The sequence below is a fragment of the Mytilus galloprovincialis genome, chromosome 3 (assembly GCF_965363235.1).
Source record: "Mytilus galloprovincialis chromosome 3, xbMytGall1.hap1.1, whole genome shotgun sequence".
Taxonomy (NCBI): Eukaryota; Metazoa; Mollusca; class Bivalvia; order Mytilida; family Mytilidae; genus Mytilus; species Mytilus galloprovincialis.
The window spans coordinates 92,448,691-92,476,333 of NC_134840.1; the positions used below are offsets into that span (position 1 = coordinate 92,448,691).

General features: G+C 31.8%; 1 protein-coding gene across 1 annotated transcript in view; it reads left to right on the top strand.

The window, feature by feature from the left end:
- LOC143069397 (cleavage and polyadenylation specificity factor subunit 2-like) overlaps positions 1 to 27,643 on the top strand; it is a 178,460-nt gene that overhangs the window by 6,753 nt on the left and 144,064 nt on the right. Inside the window, exons 7-9 of the mRNA XM_076244014.1 lie at positions 726 to 814; positions 3,130 to 3,228; positions 4,877 to 4,999. Coding sequence (XP_076100129.1) covers positions 726 to 814; positions 3,130 to 3,228; positions 4,877 to 4,999 — 311 coding nt within the window. The remainder of the gene's footprint in view (positions 1 to 725; positions 815 to 3,129; positions 3,229 to 4,876; positions 5,000 to 27,643) is intronic.

Sequence of the window (27,643 nt, forward strand, 5' to 3'; positions counted from 1 at the left end):
AATATTGTTTAAGTTTTTCAGTTGAATTATTTGAATGTGCAGTAAGGGGAGATAATTAATATTTAAAATAATATAAACAAACCAATTTTACTGCACAAGATACACATTTTAACAATTAAAATATCTTCCTTTATGCTCCAGGCATCACTGAAGAGAGAAAAGATTCTGAAGAATCATGATCTTTTTAAACGTTTGGCAAATATGGAATCTTAACTGGTTTCCAAAACTCTCAATCCCACAAGGAATTTATTGATTTTTTTATGTTGGCAAAAACATCACATGTTGTCTGCTAGTTATAATGAATGCATCCAGAGTCTGATTAAAGCAGGTTGCATTAATAATATTTTTTTTATAAGAAATAGTTTCTGCTGTATTAATTTTATAATGAAAAGGCTATTATTTAAACTTGGAATTATTTTTAATTATGTAATTTGCAAAATTTTCTGTGCTTGAAATTTTTTAATAAATTCCATGTTTATTTGGTATAATAATGTTTTGAGCAGTTCATAACACTTTTTCATATAATGTATTCTGTATAGATAGTGTTGTGCGCGGCACATCTATAGTTCATTCCAATGAAAATGTACTACCATTGCAGTACAGAATAAAAATGGAATTTATTAGAAATTTCAAGCACAAGAAATTATGAAAATTCCATAATTAATAATAATTCCAAGTTTAAATAATAGCCTGTTAATGAATGATTATATATGATATATTTTCAGCCACCATTCTTCAGACAATGAGAAATGATGGTAATGTTTTGGTTGCCGTGGATACAGCTGGCAGAATGCTGGAATTGGTTCAGTTATTGGTAAAGAATAAAATTTACTGTTACATTTCCTGTTATTGATATTAAAAATGCAAATTTTGCAAAATGTTTATTCTACTATGCTATAAAAAAAAATGACAAGGTTTAAGCCATATTTCCAAATAGCACAAATTTAGAAAATAATATGTTCTTAAATTCTTCTCTAAAACTGTTTTCACATTTGGTTGTAAACATCTGCAGAAATGTTTTCAGATTGATAAGATTTTTTTTTTTCTATGTCTGCTCTGATAAATCTGTCTAATACCTGCAATTTAAATACAAATATAGTTATTATCACATTTAAATTCATCCATCTCCGTTTCTTTGGTAATAATAAGTAAGCCTAAATGATGACTTCCAAGCTTTTGCCTATCACAAGAGCCAATAAAGTATGATTTTTAATTTTAGTTTCTTGTGTATAATTCGGAGTTTAGTATGATGTCCATTATCACTGAACTAGTATACCATATTTGTTTAGGGGCCAGCTGAAGGATTCCTCTGGGTGCGGGAGTTTCTTGCTGCATAGAAAACCCATTGGTGATCTGCTGTTGTCTGCTCTATGGTCGGGTTGTTGTCTCTTTGACACATTTCCCATTTCCATTCTCAATTTTGTAAAGATTGATACAAATATGTTTAATTCTTAAACATATTTGTTTTATGTAGAGAGTCTTATAAAAACAACACTTTAGGGACTGCTGCAGAAATTTATATATTTGTTTTATATATATATATATATATATATATATATATATATATATATATATATATATATATATATATATATATATATACAGTTAACTCTCGTTGTCTCGAACTCGGTTGACTCGAAACTTCGGATGAGTCGAAGTTTTCACGTGGTCCCGAACTTTATTCCATACAAAGTATGTAATTCGACTCCTGATGAGTCGAAATTGGATGAGTCGAAATTTCGGTTGAGTCGAACTGAATTTACGGTCACAAGGTTAACAAAAGCATTCAATATTCATTTTTTATCTCGAAGTAATACACATATGTCAAAACATGACCTCCCGGATTTAAATGGATTGAAAAGTTAATCTGACAATATACGTGTAATTAAATTTCCGGTCACTGACCACTGTATTGATTTATGACATGCTATTTCCATGAGTGTTTACCTAAGATTATCTTTTATAGAATTTTGATAAATAATTAGTGATACATTGTTAATGTTCATGAAAAATTATTTAAAATGTTTACAAAACAATTAATTTGTCATTTACACTAATGAGCTTGGGTGTGTATAAAGTGAGGATTATGGCTTCCGTTGATGATCACCTAAAAACTACTCAAACGGCGTCTTTAATCTTTTTATATTTTCTTTTGAAAAGAAAGAGTGAGATAAAACAAAATGAATAGAAATCAAAATTTTCTTAAATCTCTTGTATCCGAGAATAAACAATTTTGTCAGCTATAACCGAACTGAATAACGAAACTATCGATTGGAAATTACTCTTTTAGAAAAGCTATAGGATTTGTTTTAAATTGAAACAATTGAATAAATAAAAATAAAGTCATTATAAAAGACTGTGACATACAAATACATCGATCTGATACTAGAATATCGATCCCCTTGCCATATTCACCCGGATTTATTTTAGCTTTACCAAGCTAAGCAAGAGTTGTGTCCCTTAGATTGTCGAACTTCCGGTGTTCGTTTGAGTCGAACTATGTGTATCTCGAAATATTTCTCTGGTCCGGCTGACTTCGACATAACGAGAGTCGACTGTATATATATATATATATTGCAGTAGAGTTGTCTCCCCTTACAAAATAAACCATTATAGAATATCATGAAAAAAAAATCTCAGGTACAATTGAATGTCCTATAGGCAAAAGAGATGCTGATATTTGTTTTTTTTTTTGGAAGAAATGTTCATTGATCAGTGTACCTATTATATCTTCCCCATAAATTCCTCAAAACTAAGGTAATGTTGAAATTTTAAACTATGCATCAGGGACTTTAAACTTGAAAAATATCTAAACTGTTTCACTAGTTCAAGGTAGTTACTGCTGGGAATTGATTGAAATATTATCTGTTAATAGATCTGCATGTGCTTCTTTGATCAATGGTCTAATTAACAACTGTTCTAGATAGGTTTGCATGGAATTGTCACAAGGCATTATAAACAAATAACAAATAGGGGTTTTGGATTGAAGTGACATTTTTTTAGGCAGATTTTTAATCAGATTTGGATGGGTAATGGATGGCTATACATATTCTTCTTATTGATCCATATTAGATTAAAAGTGTATTTATTTTTTAAATTAGTTAAATAATGGTTTTTTATTTATTATAGGATCAAATGTGGAGAACAACAGAGTCTGGTTTATCACCGTATTCTCTAGCTTTGTTAAATAATGTCAGCTTTAATGTAGTAGAGTTTGCTAAATCGCAGGTAGGTCAAAGGTTATATATGATTATATTGTATAAGGAGAAGTGGTATAATTGCCAATGAGAAAACTAATGACAGAAGTAGATGTTAGGTAATTTTAAGGCCTTCAACCATCAGCAAAACCCATACTCCATAACAGACTATAACAAGCATGGACATGACAGTTGTAAAACAATTCAAAAGGTAATGTGTGCCATAATGAAGTGGAGTTTGTTAAACTAAAATTAGTCATAGGTCACATTATACAAACATGCAACTTCTGTCAATAAATCTCTAGTTAAATCAACTTTAGACCACAAATTTGATCTACATGAAACATGAGTTGTTATTCTTTGATAAGCAACACCATATATTTTTGTGGGGATACCATATATTGATGATACAATGCAGCTATAATAATCATAAAATGCATCTAAACTTAAACTTGAAATAATCTTCAGAATTGAAGGAAGTTTTGAAATCATTTATTTTGAAAACTACATGTAATGGGAGACAACTCTTAACAATTTATGAAGAGTTAATTAATGGAATCTGATGAATTAGAGGAAAGGAATAGAATGGAAGATAACAATATTTTCTTGATGAAAAGAGGGAATAATACATTGAAAAATTCTTTAATTGATCTGAGAAATACACTTAGGCACCAGGTGTGTATTTCCATTGAAACTGATGTAGAACTACTAGATGATTTTGGTCTACAAATGATTTCACACTTTGGTATTATTGTTAAATGGTCTTTTGATAGTACAATTCTTGATTAATATAACTCTGCTTTAAAAGAAGAGGATATGGTGTTTTACATATATCTGTCACATATTGGTAATATTGAACAGATATATCATGTTATATATAGAGGGGTATTTTTGAAAAATACCAGTCATGGGTCTGAGACAGTTCCCGAGCCACCAGGCAATGGAAATATAGTCCCAATACTGGTATTTTTCGCAAAAAAAACTCCACATAACATGATATATTTGTTTATTTCACCAAAAAGATTTTATTGCAACTCTCTATACAGGTGTAGGGAAATATTATTTTTCAAGTAAGCTGTAATCCATAAACATGTTTATGCATAATTTTACATGTACTTAAACGTGTTAGAGCTGTCTTTATGTAACATCATATCCAAATAATTTTGGCCAGAAGAGGCTTCCGAGGGTAAAAAATGAAGATCAAATGCCACGACTTAGAGGAAAATTTGAGGCATATCCACTGGCAGTGGTGAAAATAATGCAAATTTGTTGAAAATGAGAAAAAAAGGTTAGAATATGAGAAAAATACTCTGGCTTCCAACCAATCAAAATCCGTCATTCTTATATAAGGCGAAATTATAAAAGAAATGATATTTGGAGCAAGCTCCATGTGATCATGCTTTACAATGTGATGCAATATCAGATTGATTGTTCTTCCAATACAGTCTACAGAATAACATCTGTCAATCATCAACTTCCTGTTTACCAAAAACTTGTAACAGGGGTATCATGAATGGGTTTAACTTATTTAAAAAAGAAGGCCTAGTCAAGACAACTGCCATGACTATTAACTAAAAAGAAATATTGCGACACAATTTTTTCATAGAATGACAAGATAGAATTCTAGCCATTTGAACTGATTATCTCATATTTTTTTCTGATTTATTTGTCCCTTTCAGGTTGAATGGATGAGTGACAAAATTTTAAGATCGTTTGAAGAAAACAGAAATAATCCATATAATCTGAAACATGTCAGATTGTGTCATAACCTTGCTGAACTAGCCAAGATTCCTGAACCTAAGGTAAGGACACTTTTATATACAACACTAGGAAAATGGTAAAGTTGTATATGAACAACGCTATCAAACCTTAATTCCATAACAAAATGTAGGGAGAATTTATAGCTGACAAATACTATGATTATGTTCTCCTTAGCTAGGCTGGTTAATTCTAGAACAAAACATAGGGAGAATGTATTTGCAAATTGCTGTCAATTTTGTTTCATAACTTGGGTAATGGAGCTAAGATTCCTGCATCATGTCTTGCAGTAATAAAACTTTGCAAATTCAACCAATCAAAATACTTGATTTGGTGTTTCCAGCACAAATGTTTTGTTCTGAGTACTGAGAAAAGTTTTATGACTGAGAACCCTAGTGTAGGTAGTTTTGATAGTATACATATAAAGCAGAATATCAAGCAAAAAAAAAAAAAATATGCAATTGTTGTATTTCTTAAAAAACTAAAAAATGTTCCATAAATTTGCTGACCAAAACCAGAAGTATTGAGAATTCACAAGATGTCAAACTGTGACATAATGTAACAGACTAAGCAAGCAGTATTGATTTCAAGGTAAGAATTTATCTCTTGACTGAAAATGATGTAGCTAGTGTGAAAAAGAAAAGATTTTTCAGTGGAAATCCTGAGAACATGTTACTTGTTAACTGCAACCCAAAAGATTGTTTTATGATGGACAATGAATGGCAGACTTCTTGGAGAATCATATTTTGTAATACAGTAGCAAGAATTATTTTTGGAAAAAAAATTGTCAACATCTGAAAATGTAAAAAAAATAGTTTAGATGTGTTTTCTGGTATTTGGAATGGAAATAAATAGTTAGTGTCAATACATATTTAAGTATTACTTACAATTGATATTTTTAATGGGTGTGGACACTTTTGTCTCAATGTACAGTGATTATCAATTTAGTCAAGTTATTTTGAATGATATCTGTCTCTCTTAGTAGAGCATGAGAAAGCTCTGATGAGTTGAAAACTTTTCAAAAAGTAATCTATTTTTATCATTTCAATGATAAATGCTAGTGAAATAGCTTGTTTCATGATTTTATTGGTTACTTGAAACTAATAAACTACTTGAAACTCTTATAAAAGGCACCAAATATTTCACCATGAATTAATGGACATATTATGTTTGAAACACTTCTTTTTGGATAAGTGGTGAAGTACAAGAATATAGGAGTGTAAAAAAATAAACACTTATGCAATTAGTTTAAACATATTTATTTATAGTGGATTGGGAAACAAGTTTTGCAACTTATATTAATCCCTTTCCACTTTGCGTGTGCGAGTGCTGCCTTGTAGCGACATTAGCCTGCTCCTTTTTGAAATCTACAAGGGTGTCTTTAACGTGCAAGAGATATGGCTCTCTCTTAACACAGGTCAGCCATTTATCGTCCCCTTCCGACGGACTATCATCGTTTCCTCAAGACCATACTCGCAAATGGTGTCAAGGGAGAGCCGAAAATTCAGTCCCTGAAATTTTCATCCCGGACGGGAATCGAACCAGGAACCATTGTGTTAGTAGTCTGATGCACAAATCACTACACCACGGCTCTCATGCAATTATGATAGCTTAGATAGAAAAAAATATCAGTAGATGGCTAAGTTTTTCTGGCTTCTGTAAAAATAGTTCTGTTCATCAACGACAAACACTATTTGTAAAATGAAACAATCTTATGGATGGAAAATAAAAGCTTTTGAAAATTTCATGAGATAAATGGTGAAAAATATTTCTATTGATATATTTCTGAAATAGTTTGAATATAATATTTCTATAAAGCATAGCTCAAATGTATTTGTGATGTGCATGATGTGTGATGCATGGTTTATTTTTTACAAAATGATGGAGCTTGAAAATCCAACAAGGTTCAAATCAAGTTTTTATCAAATGTCAAGAATCCTGTCAATGGTAGTCTTTAGTTTTAGATCAAAATTGTTGACCACTTAAATCATTTAAATTTTGTGTCCGTAAGTTTGTATCTCAATGATGTATTCCTCACATCTCATAACTCAAATTGCTAATTAAATAACTTGATGCATTCACCTATACTTAAGGTTACCCATTGTTCCATCAGAGAATTTTTTTTTTCAATACTTGAATTTTTTAAATACCAGAACCTCCTTGATAAAATGAAGAAGAAAAACCCCACCAAGATACACTTTTTTTAGAAAGTTGGTTTATATGAACGATTTTAGTTGTAACCTCTTCCTACTTAAAAACAACATTTGATTGACTTGCAATATCATTTTATTTTTACAATTTGATTTTTTAATCACCCTTTTGGAATTCTTTTTATTTTGAATGACAAAAAGAAATTATTTCATTTCCTTTACATAACAAGTTATTAGGTTTTGTTACGTGCTCTTTGTCATCCAAAGTGTGAAGCGTGAATGACATGACGATCAAGTTAATTCTCAGAATCTTCCCATCTCAGCAGTTTTAGAGTGCCAATTATGTAAATTTTACCCAATAAAAGAAATGAAAATAGCCATTGCACCAAAAATTAAATTGAAATTTGAAAGCAACATTTTCTGAAACAAATTTGTTTTCCACTTACAAATAATTGCTGAGAATACAATAAGAAATTGACAATTTATAAGGTAGTTATAAAAGTCTTTTTTGTAAATTTCATATTGCAGGATAGAAAAAATAGGATTGGGAATTAATAAGATCTGAATTACATAAAAGTCTCATTTATGCTAAATTAGTTTGACATTATTACAGTTCGTTGAACCACAGTACAAAAAAGTTATATAAAATTGAAATTTACATATATATTTGAATTTGCAATGCAGGCAGTTTCTGATATATGAAAAATTTCACTGAAAATGGGACAGTATCTGCTTATTTGCTTACTATAATATAGAAGTATTTCTCCTGTACCTAGGCCATCTATGAATGTGCTTCTCCCAGACTTGCCAATGGGTGTCTTTGTCTCTTTTTTTAACAACAGAGATTTGGTGTTTTGATGAAACAACCTATCATATCTAGTTAACTTATTCACAACATTTCTTAACTCACAGGTATAAGAACTTGTTTTAGTAGTTCTTTCAACATGTTGAGTATTTTTTTCTGCCCCCTTCTACAAAAATAGAGGGGTATTATGTTTTCTAGTCTGTGTGTCTGTTTATCCGTCTATTCGTTCGTTTGTTCGTCTGTCCGTCTGGCCCGCTTCAGATTAAAGTTTTTGATGAAGTTGAAGTCAAATCAACTTAAAACTTATTACACATGTTCCCTTGGATATGAGCTTTCTTATTTAATTCCAAACTTGATTTTTGACCCCAATTTCATGGTCCACTGAACATAGAAAATGATAGTTCCAGTGAGGCATATGTGTTCTGTGGACACATTCTTGTTTTTTCTTATTTTCTTTAATTTCTTGTACTTGCAAGAGTTATCTTTCTTGTGGAAGGATTTATTCTGACATTTTGTATATTTACAATTTTTGGGATATGTAGTGCTCTATATTATTCATCTTTAGTTATAAAATGTTAAATTAGTTAAACATAATTAAAGAAGATCTACCGGTATCATCAATCCCAAATAACAACAATAAAAAATCCAAACATTTAACCTAATCTTTAAAAATGAACAGATTTGATGAAAATCACATATTGTAGCATTAAAGAAACTTAACAAGAAATCTATCCGATCATTAACTATATAAATTTCTATATAAAGTTATAATTGATTAATAATCAACAATACATGATATTTTTTTCACCTGAATTGTAAATAAAATGTTCTGTCTGTCCAAGTAATGGAAAACAGCATTTAATTATATGATTTGCTCAATTCAAAAGAGACCATATAGAAAAATTATGCATGCTGAGTTTTTTAAACTCCTGACAATTTGTTTCAGTACTAATCAATTTTGTTTCTTTCCACTGGGGATCTAAATAGAAAGAAAACAACATTAATTTTTTTAGAAATTGCAAACCAATTATTTTTCGTTCTGAATAATTAATAGAAAATGATTTCTCAACTACTGTTCAGTTAAATAAAACATTAACGTAATTTTTGGAATTATTTCAGCTTGAAATTGTTTGTAGGGTTTGTAAATAGGTAGGATACTAAGTATTCTATATACTTAATAAATACAATTTGATTTAATCGGAGGAAATCTTTAGGGAAATGAACATTTAATTCTTTACGCAAAACATTCTTGTATTTATTACATTCAACAATATATATTGTTTAAAATGAAAATTTTCTTAGGAAATGGAACATTAAATTTTGATAGCAATCTGTTATTGTATTGATATTTCAATATTGTTCAAAAGGAAAAGTTTATAAGGAAATGAAAATTTAATTTTTAAAGCAAACTGTTGTTGGACTGGTATAATTACAATATTGTTCAAAATGAAAATTTAATTTTTAAAGTAAACTGTTCTTGCACTGGTATAATTGCAATGTTGTTCAAAATTAAAAGTTTATAAGAAAATGAAAATTTAATTTTTAAAGCAAACTGTGTTTGTATTCACTATTGTATTGCAATATTGTTCAAAATGAAAATGATATGAGGTATTACCAGTACATATAAGGTTTCATATGTAATTTGTTTTGCTCTTGTACTATAAGTTCATTGACTGAAATAAATAAGTTTATTCTTATTTTATTTTAAATTGATATTCCTTATGGGAAAAATATTCTGCTGGTTAACCAAATGAACATATAGGTATTTATACTGGAGTGAAATATCTCAGCTAATCATGCAATTTGATTGGTTACCTTGACAGGGAAATATGTGCAAATATCCCCTGGTGAACAAAAATAAAGATCCAACTGGTAATTAATTTTGAAATTAGGACACTCCAGTTATGTATATGAATCCTTGGCTTTGTAATATAACTGTTATTATGCCTCAAAAGATATAAGACACTGAAAGATAATATAAGCCAATATCCCCTGTGACGATTCAAGACACTGAAAAGAAATACAAGCCCATATTCCCTGTGAAGATACCAAATAACATCTACTATTTGGGACTTGACAGATCAAATGATCCTCCCCAATGGAATATTGAAGTTACAAATCATATTTAGTACTATATACTGTCAATTCTGAAATTATTGCATGCATTTTTTATTACGATTTTTGAAAAAATGTACATCAATGTATGATAAAGTATTGCAATTTCAGGATATGCATCAGAATTCAGAATGCGAGTTTATATCATTATGTGTATATTACATGTCAGACAATAAAGATGTTTGATCAGCTTTTCTCGGCTTACAAATATTTATGAGCTATTATATGTTATAAGTTTTTGTCTGATTGAGAAATAACTGCCTGATTAATAAGCATATTTGCCATATTTGAGTAAATGGTCTACAACTGTCAATATTTGTCTCCCTCATTCACTTCCTAGCTCTTGCATATGTTTTAAAATGCATAAATTAATGAATAAATTAATAAATTTAATGAGTAATAGTTTGAAATGCTTGTCTTTTTGTGAAAACTGAATGTCAAAATTATAATTTTCAGGAAACAGATGCTATATAAGTCAACAGTCTTGTTTTTGATTCAAAATAATTTATTCAGTTTCTGTTTGTGATGTAATTTTTACTGTATTTATTTGTTTGATCAATGAGAAATAAAAAACACATCTTGCACTTTGCAACATTGATTCCATTAACAGCTTTTGTGGATTAGGTTATGTAACTTTAGCATCAGGTACATTTCCTGCACATAAATATATATTTACATATATAAGTCTGAAAATTACACCCATCAGTGTTAGAATTAGATTTTTCTGCTGACAAATTTTTGTCTGTCACTCAGCAGGAATCGAAACTCACACCTTTGATACACTGCAGCACCAATCACTAAGCCTCATGTCCAGTGCTCTAGACTACTCGACCACATCCGCTTTATAAATATATATATAGTATATTTTATGTACTGTAATCATTTTGCAATGGGGCTATATTTGCTAATTTGCAATCATGTAAATGGCCAAAAAAATGTCCCACATGGAAATACATGTAGTTTAAACATATTAACAATATCGTTTGAAGGTTGCACTAAGCATACCAGAACCAAGATAAAAATGGATCTTTCTTTCATGTTTCTCTCTGTCTACATGGATTCAAGTTTGTATAATGAATTGGTAAGCCATATTCCGACTTTCCATCAGTATGGCAGTACTTTGATTTATATGCCAAGATGATCTATAAGTAAAAAAAAAGTAACAAGTAGGAGAATTATAGAAATATAATAACAAACCTCTAGATGTTTATTAATTATTTGTGTTGTTGGGTTACTGTCTCATTGACTACATTGAGTAATGTAAGACATTGATACATCATACAATATAGACCTATAACGGTTTTTCTTTCACAAATTGTACTTGGATGGAAGGTTGTCTAATTAGTACTGATACCACATCTTCTTATATCTCTTTGATATTTGTCCAACATGACTGGACATTACAGCCATTCCTGTAAAATGTATTGTCACAAGAGAAAAGGTTTGACATCAATATACATATATATACTGGTAATAGTACTTTAAATTCTTGGATGAAGTGTCTCAGATCTCCAAATAGACATTAGCATTGATTAGGATCTATATTTAGATAAGATATAAAACGAATTAAATTCTGCACTACTTTCAAAGAACTCAAATTCTCAGAAACATTTCTTACATTATTTTTATATTACTTTATCAATGCTTTATATCTACAAAAGTACAAACCCATTTAAGCCTTAAGTGTTAATGTTTTAGCATGTCTTTCTGACTTCAGTCATGCTTTCTTAATTCCATTAGGATAGCATGATTTTGTTCTCTTATCAGACAGTGCTAATTAAAACGACCCTCATGTGGAACATTAACTTTTAACACCTACTACCAATTTTCCTCAGTTAATCAGTCATGAAAGATAGTCATTCTGCATGCAAGAAGCATCCCATTACAAATAACTTGTTAGGTCTAATCATCAATATATTACACTTAATCAGATATATGTAATTTCTTATTTCCATTTACGTTTATATATACATACTAAGGGATAAAAGTGTTGTTTATATAATGTATATATAACACTCTTGTCCATGATAAGTCTATTTGTACTAAGAAAATTTTTGTGATGTTTTTATTTAGGATTGCAAAAATTGCGATAAAATAGGTGTCACAAAATGAAAACTTGTGTTATTAATTCTAGTAGCATTATTTGTGAGCATCATTTTTAATAAAAATAATGATTTTTGAATTTACAGTATATTATTATATGGTGTTTTTCCATAATATACAATGTAAAATATTTTGCCCCATAACACCCATTTATTTTTTCATATAAGACTAAATAGCTCATAAAAAATCATTTAGCAAAATTTTAGAAGATTCTTGATTTTCTTTCTTTTGTTTTGAGACCCAAATAATACCAATGCAAATATAAGGTTAAAGTCTGAGTCAGCCTTTTCCCGCCATATTTTAAATCTCAAATATCTCGAATAGGAGGTCCATGACCTATAAATATTTTTAGCTTATTATACCCCCGCTTTAAAAAAGGTTTTTTATACCCCCGCTTTAAAAAAGGGGGGGTATACTGTTTTACCTCTGTCTGTCAGTCCGTCCGTCCGTCCGTCTATCAGTCCGTCCATCAGTCCGTCCATCAGTCCGTCCGTCAGTCAGTCCGTCCCATGAAACTTTCGTCATATTTTTCTCAGGAACTACACATCCACCCTTTCTGTAATTTGGTATCAACATTTATATATGTCAGCCATACCGTGTGATGTGTTTTCAGATTCATCACTTGACAACTTCCTGTTTACCGAACACTTGTCTGATTTTACACATGATAGCCAAGTTGAAAATTTTCGTCACATTTTTCTCAGGAACTACAATACAAGGATTTCTGAAATTTGGTTTCAGGATTTATATAAGTCAGCTATACCGTGTGATGCGTTTTCAGATTCATCACTCGACAACTTCCTGTTTACCGAACACTTGTAAGATTTTACACATGATAACCAAGTTAAAAATTTTCGTCACATTTTTCTCAGGAACTACAATACAAGGATTTCTGAAATTTGGTTTCAGGATTTTTATAAGTCAGCTATACCGTGTGATGCGTTTTCAGATTCATCACTCGACAACTTCCTGTTTACCGAACACTTGCATATTTTTACACTATTAATATTATCCACTTGCGGCGGGGGTATCATCAGTGAGCAGTAGCTCGCAGTTTCACTTGTATTTATCCTTAATTGATGCTCTTCCAGGTTATAGTATCAATTTTAACTTCTTAATTTATTAATTTTCACCTAACCTCACCTTAAGTACATCCTTAAGTCAGTTTGATTGAAGTTTTTTTGCATAATCATAAGTTAGCTTTTGTTTGATTTTGATCCATTTGTTACAGAAGTTTAAAACTTATGTTTCATTTCACTACATCAAATGAAATATAAATACAACATCAGGATTGATATTTTAATGTTATTTAGTTAAAATTAACTTTTACTTTTCCAGAGCTACAGAATTTTATATTAAAAAAGTGTATCTTTTCACTTGTTTTACATATCTCAGGCTTGCTTGATCTGAATTTACTCTAGTAAAATTTGTTATATAATGCTGAAACAAATAACTGTTAACTCCCATTGGATTTTGATGAGTTTCATCCTCTATCATTCAATCTTGATTTATTTGAACTTTAACTGTCCTTTTCTGAAATTGTCAACGGTCTGATAGATAGATAAATGGCAAATCTACTGTAACCAATAATAAAAAATGATATTAGCTATCAGTCTGCTTTGAACATGAAATTAATGAGTGAGAGCTAATATGTGTCGGCTCTATGTCCTGGTAGCCTGGTGACATGTCTTTCTTTATAATGGTAACTTGTGAGCTTGCACTTTAAAATCTTACTAAGTATGTTGGTGGAAAACAAAAATGTAAATAAAATGAACATGTTATTGTCCTGAATATGTAATATTTGCCACTGGAAGTTAAGAACTCATCAATAAAACAATACATTTTTATACCCCACATATGCCCCACTTTGGGGCATTCACATATGACACACTAAGAGGCACTATGTTTTTCAATCTGTGTTAATTTATTCATCTGTTCGTCAGTCTGTCTGTCCCTCTTCAGGTTAAAGATTTTGGTCAAGTTAGTTTTTGATGAAGTTGAAGTCCAATCAACTTGAAACTTAGTACATGTAAAATTGAGAATGGAAATGGGGAATGTGCCAAAGAGACAACAACCCAACCATAGAGCAGACAACAGCAGAAGGTCACCAACAGGTCTTCAATGCAACAAAGAATTCTCGCACCCAGAGGTGTCCTTCAGCTGGCCCCTAAACAAATGTGTTCCCTTTGATATAGTCTTTTTGATTTTGCTTACAAGGTGCAATAGTTTAGGAGATATCTTACAACATTGTACTTTTGTATCCTGACTAAGTGTTTTGATTGCTCTCTTACATAAATGGGTATTTAGTCAGTTTTCCTCTAGCTTGCAAACTATGAATTTTACACAAATCTAAAAGCCAGAACTAACTGGCTTCCCAAATTGGAATATAATTAGTACATATTTTCCTTATTATTCTTTAGTTTTATCATAATGTCCATTGGAAGTAGTTCTAAATGACTGTGGTTATATACAAAACCTATTTGGACAAAGTGATAAGAGAAATATTTGTGTCTTTTTATTTGAAGGATTGTCTAGTAATGTGAATCCATCTCCATTATAACTGTTATCTGCTTTGGAAGAATCAGGTTAGGTGAACAACCCTGTATGTAGAGACGGCTATACAAGACTTTTGAATATAGGATCAAATCTATAAATTTCAAATTTATTGTATGTGTTTGTTGATGTAAATCTTTTACAACTGACATTGATGCAAGATTAGTTGTTCTAATTAGTCTACTGGATAAATTTCTGTGGCTGTAGGCTCAAATTGTCTCTTTTTAGAACTCATCAGACTAGTAGCCAGTAATTGTTATTGTTTCAAGTTTGGTATGCTTAGGTAAATGCATGGTCTGTTGTTAATTGCTACAATTGTAATTATGTTATATGTTTGAATAGAATATTACGATACCAGAAAAAAATAAAATGTTCTGTTTTAATCGAGGACTATTCTTCATTTTAATAGTTTCTCACTATACAGTTGTCAGTATGTTATATATTAATGGATTTTACTCCTGTTAGTTTCCCCTGAACAAACTAATCACTTTCTATATAATGTTATTACATGATAGATTAAATTTACCACTGGAATTTACTTATGTGTAAAGTGCATTGTTTGTATTGCTTTGGCTATCTATTTTCCACATGTTAAAATTTGCTTTTTCAAAAAAAAAAAAGATAAGATTGGATCAAGCAGAAGTTATCAAAATCTTAAGTAAAGTTACATCAAAATATGTGTTTATATTCTTGATTGATTAGCGATGTTGATTTCAACAGCTTATGATAAGTAAAAAGCATTTCTTACAATGTAAGGAATATTAAGCCTCATTTTTGTGCTAGTCCCAAGTCAGGAGCCTCTGGCCTTTGTTAGTCTTGAAGGTCTTTTAAGGTTAGCTCAATTATATGTTTGGAGTTTTGTGTTTACACTGAAATAGTATACATTTTTGTTTAGGTACCAGCTGAAGCTTGTAGAATCAGGATTTGCTCGATGTGTTGAAGACCGATTGGCACTTTAGCTCTTTGGTCTGTTTGTTTTTTTTTTTTGACACATTCACCATTTCAATTCTCAATTTTATTCCATTTCAACTAGTCAGTTCTCAATGTTTTATTTAATCTGAGGTATTTTAAATTATGTGAAAGGTTTTGTAATGAGTAATTATGGATGAAACATTGGATGATGATGTTTTTGCGAATTTACCATAGAATTTTGGAGTCATCAACTAGGAGATAAAAATAACACTAGAATCTATAGCTTTATGCTTCCAGGCCTACATCTTACTGATTGATGCATTATGAGACACATACATTTTTTAGCGTCCGGCGTCGTCGTTAACATCTTACATTTTGAACAACTTCTAGAGAACCACTGAATGGAATGAAACCAAACATGGCAAGAATGTTCCTTATGAGGTGCTGACCAAGTGTTGTTACTTTGATGCCGATCCATAATCCAAGATGGCCGCCAGCGGGGGACTTAGTTTAACATAGGACCTTATGGGAAATGCATACAAATGAGTTTAACATAGGACCTTATGGGAAATGCATACAAATGAGTTTAACATAGGACCTTATGGGAAATGCATACAAATGACTTCCTTTAGAGAACCACTGAATGGAATGAAACCAAACATATTTGGCATGAATGTTCTTCATGAGGTGCTGACCATGTGTTGTTACTTTGTAGCTGGTCCATCATCAAGATGGCTGCCAGAAGTGGACTTAGTTTAACATAGGACCCTATGGGAAATGCATACAAATGACTTCTTTTAGAGAACCACTGAATGGAATGAAACCAAACATAGTATGAATGTTCCTTATGAGGTGCTGATCAAGTGTTTTTACTTTGTAGCCGATCCAACATCCAAGATGGCCACCAGTGGGGTGACTTTGTTTAACATAGGACCCTATGGGAAATGCATACAAAAGTCTTCTTCTAGAGAACCACTGAATTGAATGAAATCAAACATAGCATACATGTTCCTTTCCTAATGAGGTAGTTGCCAAGTGTTGTTATTTTGTAGCCAAATTTTATCTTTTTTTATATGATTTCAAAAACCCAAGTAGAGTCAGGTGAGCGATACAGGCTCTTGAGAGCCTCTAGTTTGTTTAATCCATTAATTATTTCCTTCAGTTTGATAGTCTCTAAAGTGGAGTGGTAAAGAGTTTGCAATATAACATAGAAAATTGTCCATCATTGTGATCACTGATGACTTCAAGATGACCGCTTTGTTGGACCTAAATTGTTTGTTTGTTTTCTCATTCATGTCAACCTCCATCTATTATTTGTATAAAAATAAATAAAAATGATGACAATTTATATGATAAATGGAAAGTCTGCAGTTTTATTGTTACCCTGTGGTCAATTCTGTTAAATTATTCAGTCTTCCATCATGATACTATCATTACAGCATTGTTTGTATGATAAAAAGCTATAAACCTCCTTGCAGTGATTTCAACTATTAGAATGAGATGGTAGTTGATATGACCAATAACAGCTGATTTCATTGAGTGTGAAGCCAAAGGTAATATATTTGGTTAGCTTGCTTGTTAGCTGAACCGTGAAGTCATTGTTAGGTTCGGTAAACTAACCCCTTTACGAGTAGACTATAGTCCTGCAGATAACCAATATATCTATCTATTAGACTAGGTTACTTCGAAAGGAGGGTACTAGACCTAATAATGACTTCACTGTTCAGCTAACATGCAAGCTAACCAAAGATATAACCTTTGGCTACACACTCAATGAAATCAGCTGTAAGGTTACTAGGTGTTATATGTGAGGAGTGGAAGTAGAAAATAAATGTATGAAGTTTATTGTCCTTGCTGTTCAGTGATAGAGACTATGGACTTAAACTAAGGTGCAATTCTATGTTTCAGAATCATTAACCTGGTATTATATATTATCAAAACAATTTGTAAGTGTACACTAACATTTTGTGGTTGGTTCAGAATTTCATTCACAATTGATATTCAGCAAATCTCATGTATAGGTGGGTAATTTTTTTTATGTCTGCTTGCTTTTCTTAAATTACATCTTCCACTTCATTCCAAGGTTATTAACAAGGTTAAATCTTGTATCTATAATTACTTGATCTATAACGATATTATCTATCAAAGATTAAGAAACAAAGGGTCATTCTCCAGATATAAGTTCCCTGATATTACAACATCAATTAGAATTGTTTGAATGGATGATGTTCATTACTATATTGTCCAATCGGTGAAGTATAGAAACGTGTTTCTACTTGTCATGCTATTAATTGTTTCCAAAATAGTTCTGTATTGGAAGTAAAACCCACTTTTGTCTTTGCTAGTTGTCACGAAGTAGAAATTTTTACCAATCTTCCCTGATGTCTTTGCAATGATTCCAATATTGTATTTGTTATTTAGTATTTTTGTTGATGCTGACGTATGCAGACTATATCGCATATGTCATATCATATATTATATAGTAATTCACATGCATTGAGATAAGGGGAAAATTGTGTCTTTGGGAATACATACTTGCATACTTGCCATTACGAATATTGAAAAAAAGAATATTCTTAGCAATGTAAAAAACAACTGATGTAACAAGAGGAGCAGCATTTGCTTTCTAATCAAGAGCACCTAAGATCACTCAAGGTTTTTGGTTTTGTTTATGTTGCATCATTCTTTAGTGTTCCATGTAGTGATTTACAGATTGTTGTTTGTTCTTTGTTAAAAAAAAATTGGCCAGTTTTTAGCTCACCTGGCCCGAAGGGCCAAGTGAGCTTTTCCCATCACTTGGCGTCCGGCGTCCGGCGTCGTCATCGTCCGTCGTCCGTCGTCGTTAACTTTTACAAAAATCTTCTCCTCTGAAACTACTGGGCCAAATTAAACCAAACTTGGCCACAATCATCATTGGGGTATCTAGTTTAAAAAATGTGTGGCGTGACCCGGCCAACCAACCAAGATGGCCGCCATGGCTAAAAATAGAATATAGGGGTAAAATGCAGTTTTTGGCTTATAACTCAAAAACCAAAGCATTTAGAGCAAATCTGACACGAGGTAAAATTGTTTATCAGGTCATGATCTATCTGCCCTCAAATTTTCAGATGAATCCGACAACCCGTTATTGGTTGCTGCCCCTGAACTGGTAATTTTAGGGAATTTTTGCTGTTTTTGGCTATTATCTTGAATATTATTATAGATAGAGATAAACTGTAAACAGCAATAATGTTCAGCAAAGTAAGATTTACAAATAAGTCACATGACCAAAATGGTCAGTTGACCCCTTTAGGAGTTATTGACCTTTATAGTCAATTTTTAACCATTTTTCGTAAATCTTAGTAATCTTTTACAAAAATCTTCTCCTCTGAAACTGCTGGGCCAAATTAATCCAAACTTGGCCACAATCATCTTTGGGATATCTAGTTTAAAAAATGTGTGGCGTGACCTGGCCAACCAACCAAGATGGCCGCCATGGCTAAAAAATAGAACATAGGGGTAAAATGCAGTTTTTGGCTTATAACTCAAAAACCAAAGCATTTAGAGCAAATCTGACGTGCGGTAAAAGTGTTTGTCAGGTCAAGATCTACCTGTCCTGAAATTTTCAGATGAATCAGACAACCTGTTGTTGGGTTGCTGCCCCTGAATTGGTAATTTTGAGGAAATTTTGCTGTTTTTGGTTATTATCTTGAATATTATTATAGATAGAGATGAACGGTAAACAGCAATAATGTTCAGCAAAGTAAGATTTACAAATAAGTCAGCATGACCAAAATGGTCAGTTGACCCCTGAAGGAGTTATTGCCCTTTATAATCAATTTTTAACCATTTTTTCGTAAATCTTAGTAATCTTTTACAAAAATCTTCTTCTCTGAAACTACTGGGCCAAATTAAACTAAGCTTTGCCACAATCATCATTGGGGTAATTTGTTTAAAAAATGTGTGGCGTGACCTGACCAATCAACCAAAATGGCTGCCACGGCTAATAATAGAACATAGGGGTAAAATGCAGTTTTTGGCTTATAACTCAAAAACCGAAGCATTAAGAGAAAATCTGACGGTTTAATTGTTTATCAGGTCAAGATCTATCTGCCCTGATGTTTTCACATGGATCGGACAACCCGTTGTTAGGTTACTGTCCTGAATTGGTAATTTTAAGGAAATTTTGCCGTTTTTTAGCTCACCTGGCCCGAAGGGCCAAGTGAGCTTATCTCATCACTTGGCGTCCGGCGTCCGTCGTCGTCGTCGTCCGTCGTCGTCCGTCGTCGTCCGTCGTCGTCCGTCGTCGTTAACTTTTACAAAAATCTTCTCCTCTGAAACTACTGGGCCAAATTGAACCAAACTTGGCCACAATCATCATTGGGGTATCTTAGTCTAGTTTAAAAAATGTGTGGCGTGACCCGGTCAACCAACCAAGATGGCCGCCATGGCTAAAAATAGAACATAGGGGTAAAATGCAGTTTTTGGCTTATAACTCAAAAACCAAAGCATTTAGAGGAAATCTGACATGGGGTAAATATGTTTATCAGGTCAAGATCTATCTGCCCTGAAATTTTCAGATGAATCGGTCAACCTGTTGTTGGGTTGCTGCCCCTGAATTGGTCATTTTGAGGAAATTTTGCTGTTTTTGGTTATTATCTTGAATATTATTACAGATAGAGATAAACTGTAAACAGCAATAATGTTCGGCAAAGTTAGATTTACAAGTAAGTCAACATGACCGAAATGGTCAGTTGACCCCTTTAGGAGTTATTGCCCTTTATAGTCAATTTTTAACCATTTTTCATAAATCTAAGTAATCTTTTACAAAAATCTTCTCCTCTGAAACTACTGGGCCAAATTAATCCAAACTTGGCCACAATCATCTTTGGGGTATCTAGTTTAAAAAATGTGTGGCGTGACCCGGTCAACCAACCAAGATGGCCGCCACGGCTAAAAATAGAACATAGGGGTAAAATGCAGTTTTTGGCTTATAACTCAAAAACCAAAACATTTAGAGGAAATCTGACATGGTGTAAAAATGTTTATCAGGTCAAGATCTATCTGACCTGAAATTTTCAGATGAATCGGTCAACCTGTTGTTGGATTGCTGCCCCTGAATTGGTAATTTTGAGGAAATTTTGCCGTTTTTGGTTATTATCTTGAATATTATTATAGATAGAGATAAACTGTAAACAGCAATAATGTTCATCAAAGTAAGATTTACAAATAAGTCAACATGACCAAAATGGTCAGTTGACCCCTTTAGGAGTTATTGCCCTTTATAGTCAATTTTTAACCATTTTTCGTAAATCTTAGTTATCTTTTACAAAAATCTTCTCCCCTGAAACTACTAGGCCAAATTAATTCAAACTTGGCCACAATCATCTTTGAGGTACCTTGTTTGAAAAATGTGTCCGATGACCTGGCCATTCAACCAAGATGGCCACCACGGCTAAAAATAGAACGGGTAAAATGTAGTTTTTTGCCTACAACTCTGAAACCAAATCATTTAGAGGAAATCTGACAAGGAGTTAAATTGTCAATCAAGTCAATATATATCTGCCCTGAAATATTCAAATGAATTGGACAACCGGTTGTTGGGTTGCTGCCCTCCAATTGGTAATTTTTAAAGAAATTTTGCTGTTTTTGGTTATTAGGCCAATTAAAATTAATTGCTAGATTTTCATCCCTGCCCGCCCCTCTGAAATCGTCCCGCCCCGATTTTTTTTATTTAACAAAAATACGATTTCCGGATTTTGTTCATGTCCATTACCGGGAACCATCGATAATTTCGTTTCATTCAAAACTTCCTGTTTCAAATTTCGTTTTTGTATTTCTTCGAGTAATCTAACGAAAATGATTAAGTCGACACATTCTGCTGCTCTATGATGACAATATCATCTACCGAGAGTAGAGATTGATAACGAGAAGGGCATGAAATATTCGAGTTACGAGTAAACGCCTTGTCATTGAACGCAAATTGCGGTAGTCACAAGTGAATCGAAAACCGTGTTTTTTTCTTTATTTATTATTTACACAACGACTTTGTGTCAGGAAATTTGGACTGTGAATGATACGCAGAGCGCAAGAATCGTAGAACAAATTGGTACAAAACACATGACTGGATTAAAGAAATTGACACAAGCACAAACTTGATTTATGACCTTATATTGAGGAAAAAGTCGACAAACACGCCGCTAATTTTAATTATAACAAGCCCTTATATTTACCCATGGCTGTTGTTTTTGTTGACAAACAGCAAACACCCACTGTAACTGTCCCAATACCCTCAATTTAGTCATTAAACAACTACTGCATTTGGTTAAGGTCTTGTTTTGCATCATATTAATTACTTTCAACACTGAGTTTACATTTTATTCTGTACTCATAATACTTGTGTTGCATACAATTGTACCAATACATTTTATTGGTTTTAGGAGCTTAAAAAGCAAAATAAATTTGGTGTAGGTATAGTCCAACTAAAGAGAGCATTTCTCTTCTTTTTGATGTATACTATCAATAGGTTTCTAAAGCGGCAATTACATGTATAACAGTGGTTGTCAATCAGGGATTTTTATTTAAAAGTTTAAAAAATAGTGTAGGATTCCTTATACAGCCTGTATAAACATTAGACAAGCTGGTTTTGCACTAGCATATACCCCGCGGTATGAAGAACTCGTGACAAGGGTTTCATATGAAATAAAATTTAAAAAATAAAATCCTCCCACCCGCCCCATGTTTTTCAAAAATTTGGATGAAAATCTACTAATTAATTTTAGTTGGCCTTATCTTGAATACTATTATAGATAGCGATAAACTGTAAACAGCGATAATGTTCATCAAAGTAAGATCTACAAATAAGTCCACATGACCTAAATGGTCAATTGACCCCTTAAGGAGTTATTGCCCTTTATAGTCAATTTTTAACAATTTTCATTAATTTGGTAAATTTATGTAAATTTTTACCAAATATTTTTCTCTGTTACTAATGGGCAAAGTTCATTATAGATATAATTGTAAGAAGCAAGAATGTTCAGTAAAGTAAGAACTTCAAACACATCACCATCACCAAAATACAATTTTGTCATGAATCCATTTGTGTCCTTTGTTTAATATGCACATAGACCAAGGTGAGCGACACAGGCTCTTTAGAGCCTCTAGTTGTTATTATCTTGAATATTATTATAGATAGAGATAAACTGTATCCAGCAATATCGTTCAGCAAAATAAGATTTACAAATAAGTTTACATGACCAAAATAGTCAATTGACCCCTTAAGGAGTTATTGCCCTTTATAAATAATTTTTAACATTTTTCATAAATTTTTGTAAATTTGTAGAAAATATTTTCCACTGTAATTACTGGACCAAGTTCATTATAGACAGAGATATTTGTAGCAACAAGAATGTTCAGTAAAGTAAGATCTACAAACACATCACTATCACCAAAACACAATAATGTCATGAATTTATCCGTGTCCATTATTTAATATGCACAAGACCAAGGTGAGCGACACAGGCTGTTTAGAGCCTCTAGTTCTGTTTTTCTTAGACATAGGGTTTTGATTGTCTCCCTTATTGGCTGTAATTGTTCAGTAAATATTGATAGGAGCAAGTCTTAAAGAGACATAATTCATAATTGAGATTTTTAAGACTGTTGACCCTATGATTTGTGGACTTTGTTTGTTTTTTGTTTGTTTTTCAATGGTTGCCATGGCGTAGACAGTTTTTTTTCGTCTATGTGTTTGAATAATCAATTGTTGCCATGGTGTAGACAGTTTTCTTCGTCTATGTGTTTGAATATTCAATTGTTGCCATGGCGTAGTCAGTTTTTGTTCGTCTATGTGTTTGAATAATCAATTGTTGCCATGGCGTAGACAGTTTTCTTCGTCTATGTGTTTGAATATTCAATTGTTGCCATGGCATAGTCAGTTTTTCTTCGTCTATGTGTTTGAATAATCAATTGTCGCCATGGCGTAGACAGTTTTCTTTGTCTATGTGTTTGAATAATCAATTGTTGCCATGGCATAGTCAGTTTTTCTTCTTCTATGTGTTTGAATATTCAATTGTTGCCATGGCGTAGTCAGTTTTTCTTCGTCTATGTGTTTGAATATTCATTTGGTGTCTTCAGTCTCTTCTACTAAAACAAAATAAATATGTTTTGTTTTGCTGTTTTTTTTTTGTTCTTTAGTCTGCAATGCTGTTGTTTCTTCCAAAAATAGACTATTTGCTTCCCACACAAAACATTGTGTAAATTATTTGTCTAGCCATGAAGTGTGATTGGTTTGACAAAAATAATATACCCTTTAAAAAAGTATATAAAAACAAAGAGGTGTGGAATGAGTGCTAATTAGTCAACCATCTTTCAGAGTCATCAGGACGTAAATATTAGCAACTTGGTCACCTTATGAAAGGTAAAATAACTGTTTAAACAGTTAAACTGTGAAATTCACAACTGTGAATAATATGTCTGGAGTGTTTATTTCCTCGTCCAGAGCATCTGACGTACTAGATTATAAATCTGGTATTTTTGATGAGTATTTTTCCCTCCTGAGTGTTAATTTCCCCCTAAGAACAGGTAGTTTATCAATATTGTATAAAAATTGAATAGAAATTAAAATATTTTGTCAATCTATTTTAAAAAGTGATATATCTTCTTTTTAACTTAAAATTCCTCTAAAGAAGTTTTTGAAAGTCTCAAACCAATATCTTTGCCAGATAGAAGTGCTCAATAGATTACAGATTGCCCTTTGTAAATACAGCTGTTTCTCAAACCACACCTCTTTTGGGGTGATCTTGAATATTCATAGAAAATTAATTTTGTTTACATACTGGTTCCCAGTTAGGCTCTCTGTGTTCCATCTCACAGAGACATAACTTGGGAATGTTACCAGTAAATATACATGTGCATATTGTTTATATTGAATTCTATGGTAACCCTTCATTCGAGGAAGGGGTAGTTAAAAAAATTAGTGTTAGTTTAAACTCTGAGAAGTTCGGATCATGGGTATGACATAGATCTGAGATTTTAATTTTGAAAGAAAATATTTTGGTTTCCTTAGAACTTAATAAAATTGCAGAGGTCTATATAAGGAAGAATTTAAAATATTGTGGCCTTTTATAAGTTATTTTTTCCTGTTATTTTTTAACTATATTATGATTTGTTAGTTAACAGAATTAACAGCTTTTCATTATTACAAAAATTATGGACAAAAGCTGTGTTAAATAGAATGAATTAGTCCTTATGCAACTATGAGACATATGTACTTTATTATTTCTGTGAAAATCTCCTATATTTAAATATGAAAACAAACAAACTGTTACTAAACCTAAAAGACTTGTGAACATTTCCTGTTTCATAATATTGTTATATAAAAAAAGAAATTATTGCTCAACTTTCATAATAACAAAACATATGAACATATGGATAAATTATTTCATAAAAAGGTATTATTTTCTAGTAGATTGAAGGCAAAAGAGGAAAGGGTGGGGGTGGGGGGATGATCATTGTTGCTCAGTCATTAGTTAGCTTTCTTTGAAATGTTTTAGAGATTTTATTTTGATTGTTTTCTTTTTGGCCATCATGTTTCATGTCTTTATCCTCGACAGACCAATTGGTTTCATTTCTGTTTATCTTTGACAGACCATGATTCATGTATGTTTGTCTTTGACGGACCATAGTTTTTATGTCTTTATCTTCGACGGACCATGGTTTCCTGTCTGTTAATCTTCAACAGACTATGGTTTCATGTGTGTTTATCTTGGACAGACTATGGTTTCATATCTTTATCTTTAACAGACCATGGTTTAATGTCTGTTTATCTTTGACGGACCATGGTTTCATATCTTTATCTTGGATGGACCATGGTTTCATATCTTTATCTTTAACAGACCATGGTTTAATGTCTTTATCTTGGATGGACCATGGTTTCATATCTTTATCTTTAACAGACCATGGTTTAATGTCTTTATCTTGGATGGACCATGGTTTCATATCTTTATCTTTGACAGACCACAGTTTAATGTCTTTATCTTGGATGGACTGTGGTTTCATGTCTTTATCTTTGACAGACCACGGTTTAATGTCTTTATCTTGGATGGACTGTGGTTTCATGTCTTTATCTTTGACAGACCACGGTTTAATGTCTTTATCTTGGATGGACCGTGGTTTCATGTCTGTTTACCTTTCACAAACCATCTTTTCTTGTCTTTTAAACTTTGACTTATGATATTTAGATGTCCCCTTTTTTTAATCTACCTATTTTAAGACAAAGATCCTGAAATAATCTTGAAAAGCTGCCCAAACAGTACTGAAATATTAGAATTGATACACTTGAAAATTAACGATTAAAAAATGAACTTGACAGAATTTATTCTTCAGTTTTGTAGGATTGGTTCAGATAAGAATATCTGATTCATTTTCCGAATTAAGTAATGGGGGTAAATTATTTATTCCACTTTCCAGTCTGCGTCAGATCATATTTTTGAGTAAACAAAATGAGCTGGGGTTTTATAGATATTTTGTTTCGGCAAATAATGCACTAGTCAGCCTGGGTCATTTTATAATGTATAATTATCTCCTGCATGCTAACACTAAATTAATGACCACTTTTTATTGAACGTAATAAGCTCAAATTAATCATTTTTGTCTCGTAATCAATTTTTTAAATGGGAACGGTCTATTTTACTTGTTATACCGCTAGCAGGCAATAGTTGTGTTATAGATATAATAGTTAACTTGAGTTTCTGGCATTGTGGAATTTTGTTCTTGGTATTTACTGTTGGAAACACGTCTAGACTTTTTCTTACTTCTTTTACTTAAGACATAGAATTTATATCTAAATAAGGTGTTCTTGTCTTTGTACTGTGTAATTAATGACGAACAGTGTCAAGGGTTAAGTAACCTTTATTGACCCGTGATCGTAACACGGAATCATCAAATTTGACAAATGAGACTTGTCTTTTCCATTCTTGAAAGTATATCTTTACACTGTAATTGATGTTATGTCTTGATTAGGACTAAAAGGTATAGAGACAACATTCAGAAACGCTAGAAAATTTATATGAATGAAAGGATTGGTGTGTACGTCAATGTGACAGCAACCCGATGACTAATAGCTTGAGAAAAAAACAATGTTTGAAGATCAGCTTACCAGTACTGTCTTCAACATTAATGTCCACCATTTGTCAATAAGACAGCAACCCAATTTAAGACTAGATGTAAAAATTATTAACACACTACCAAAAACTTATTGGCATTTTCAGAGGCAATTCTGTTGAAAGGCAAAATTTGTTCCCTGATCCTCATTTTAAATTTCTAAATTTCTGGTCTTTTCTCCTGTTTGACACACTTTTCAATGCCAACAAATAAAAACTTTTTTTATTTCCTCCTAAATTTGCAGTTAGAAATTTGTATTTGCCACTGGATGTTAAGCATCCACCAATTAATCAAATTTGAGTCTCTTGATTTTCATTAAAAATTATTTATTAAAGAGATGTTAGAAGATTGATACATGTCTAACAAGTTGGAAGGATCGGAAAGTCAAAAGAGCTCCAAAAGTTTTAAATGTTGTAACGTAAATATGAAAAACAAAGCACTTAGAAATAGTTGATTTTCTTTTCTTTATGCACTAAATACAACAATTAATCTTTTTTTCCTGGTTACTTTTTAAAGATCACATACAAAAAAATGAATAGGCTTTTTTAATTTACATTTCTAAATCAGTCTCAGTCTAAATTAGTACCTCAACCAGAACTTATATGCTATATACAATTCAGATTAATAGTAAGGAGTGGTCAGCCATTAACTAATTCGTTTTTGTAATGGGTTCAGTAGTATATGGACTTCCTTAAGAAATCATAATAAAAACATTACACAACAAAGGAAATTCGTTTTCAGTGAAAGGCTTGCAGAGCTATCAATATAGTAAAAAAATTACTTAACATGAAACATAACAGGGAGGGAGGAAGAAAATCTTCAACTTTATCTTTTCTGAGGCCCTTAATTCAAATTTAAAGTTTACGTAAAATAATTGTTGATATATATAACATACATCAAGTTGAGATAAA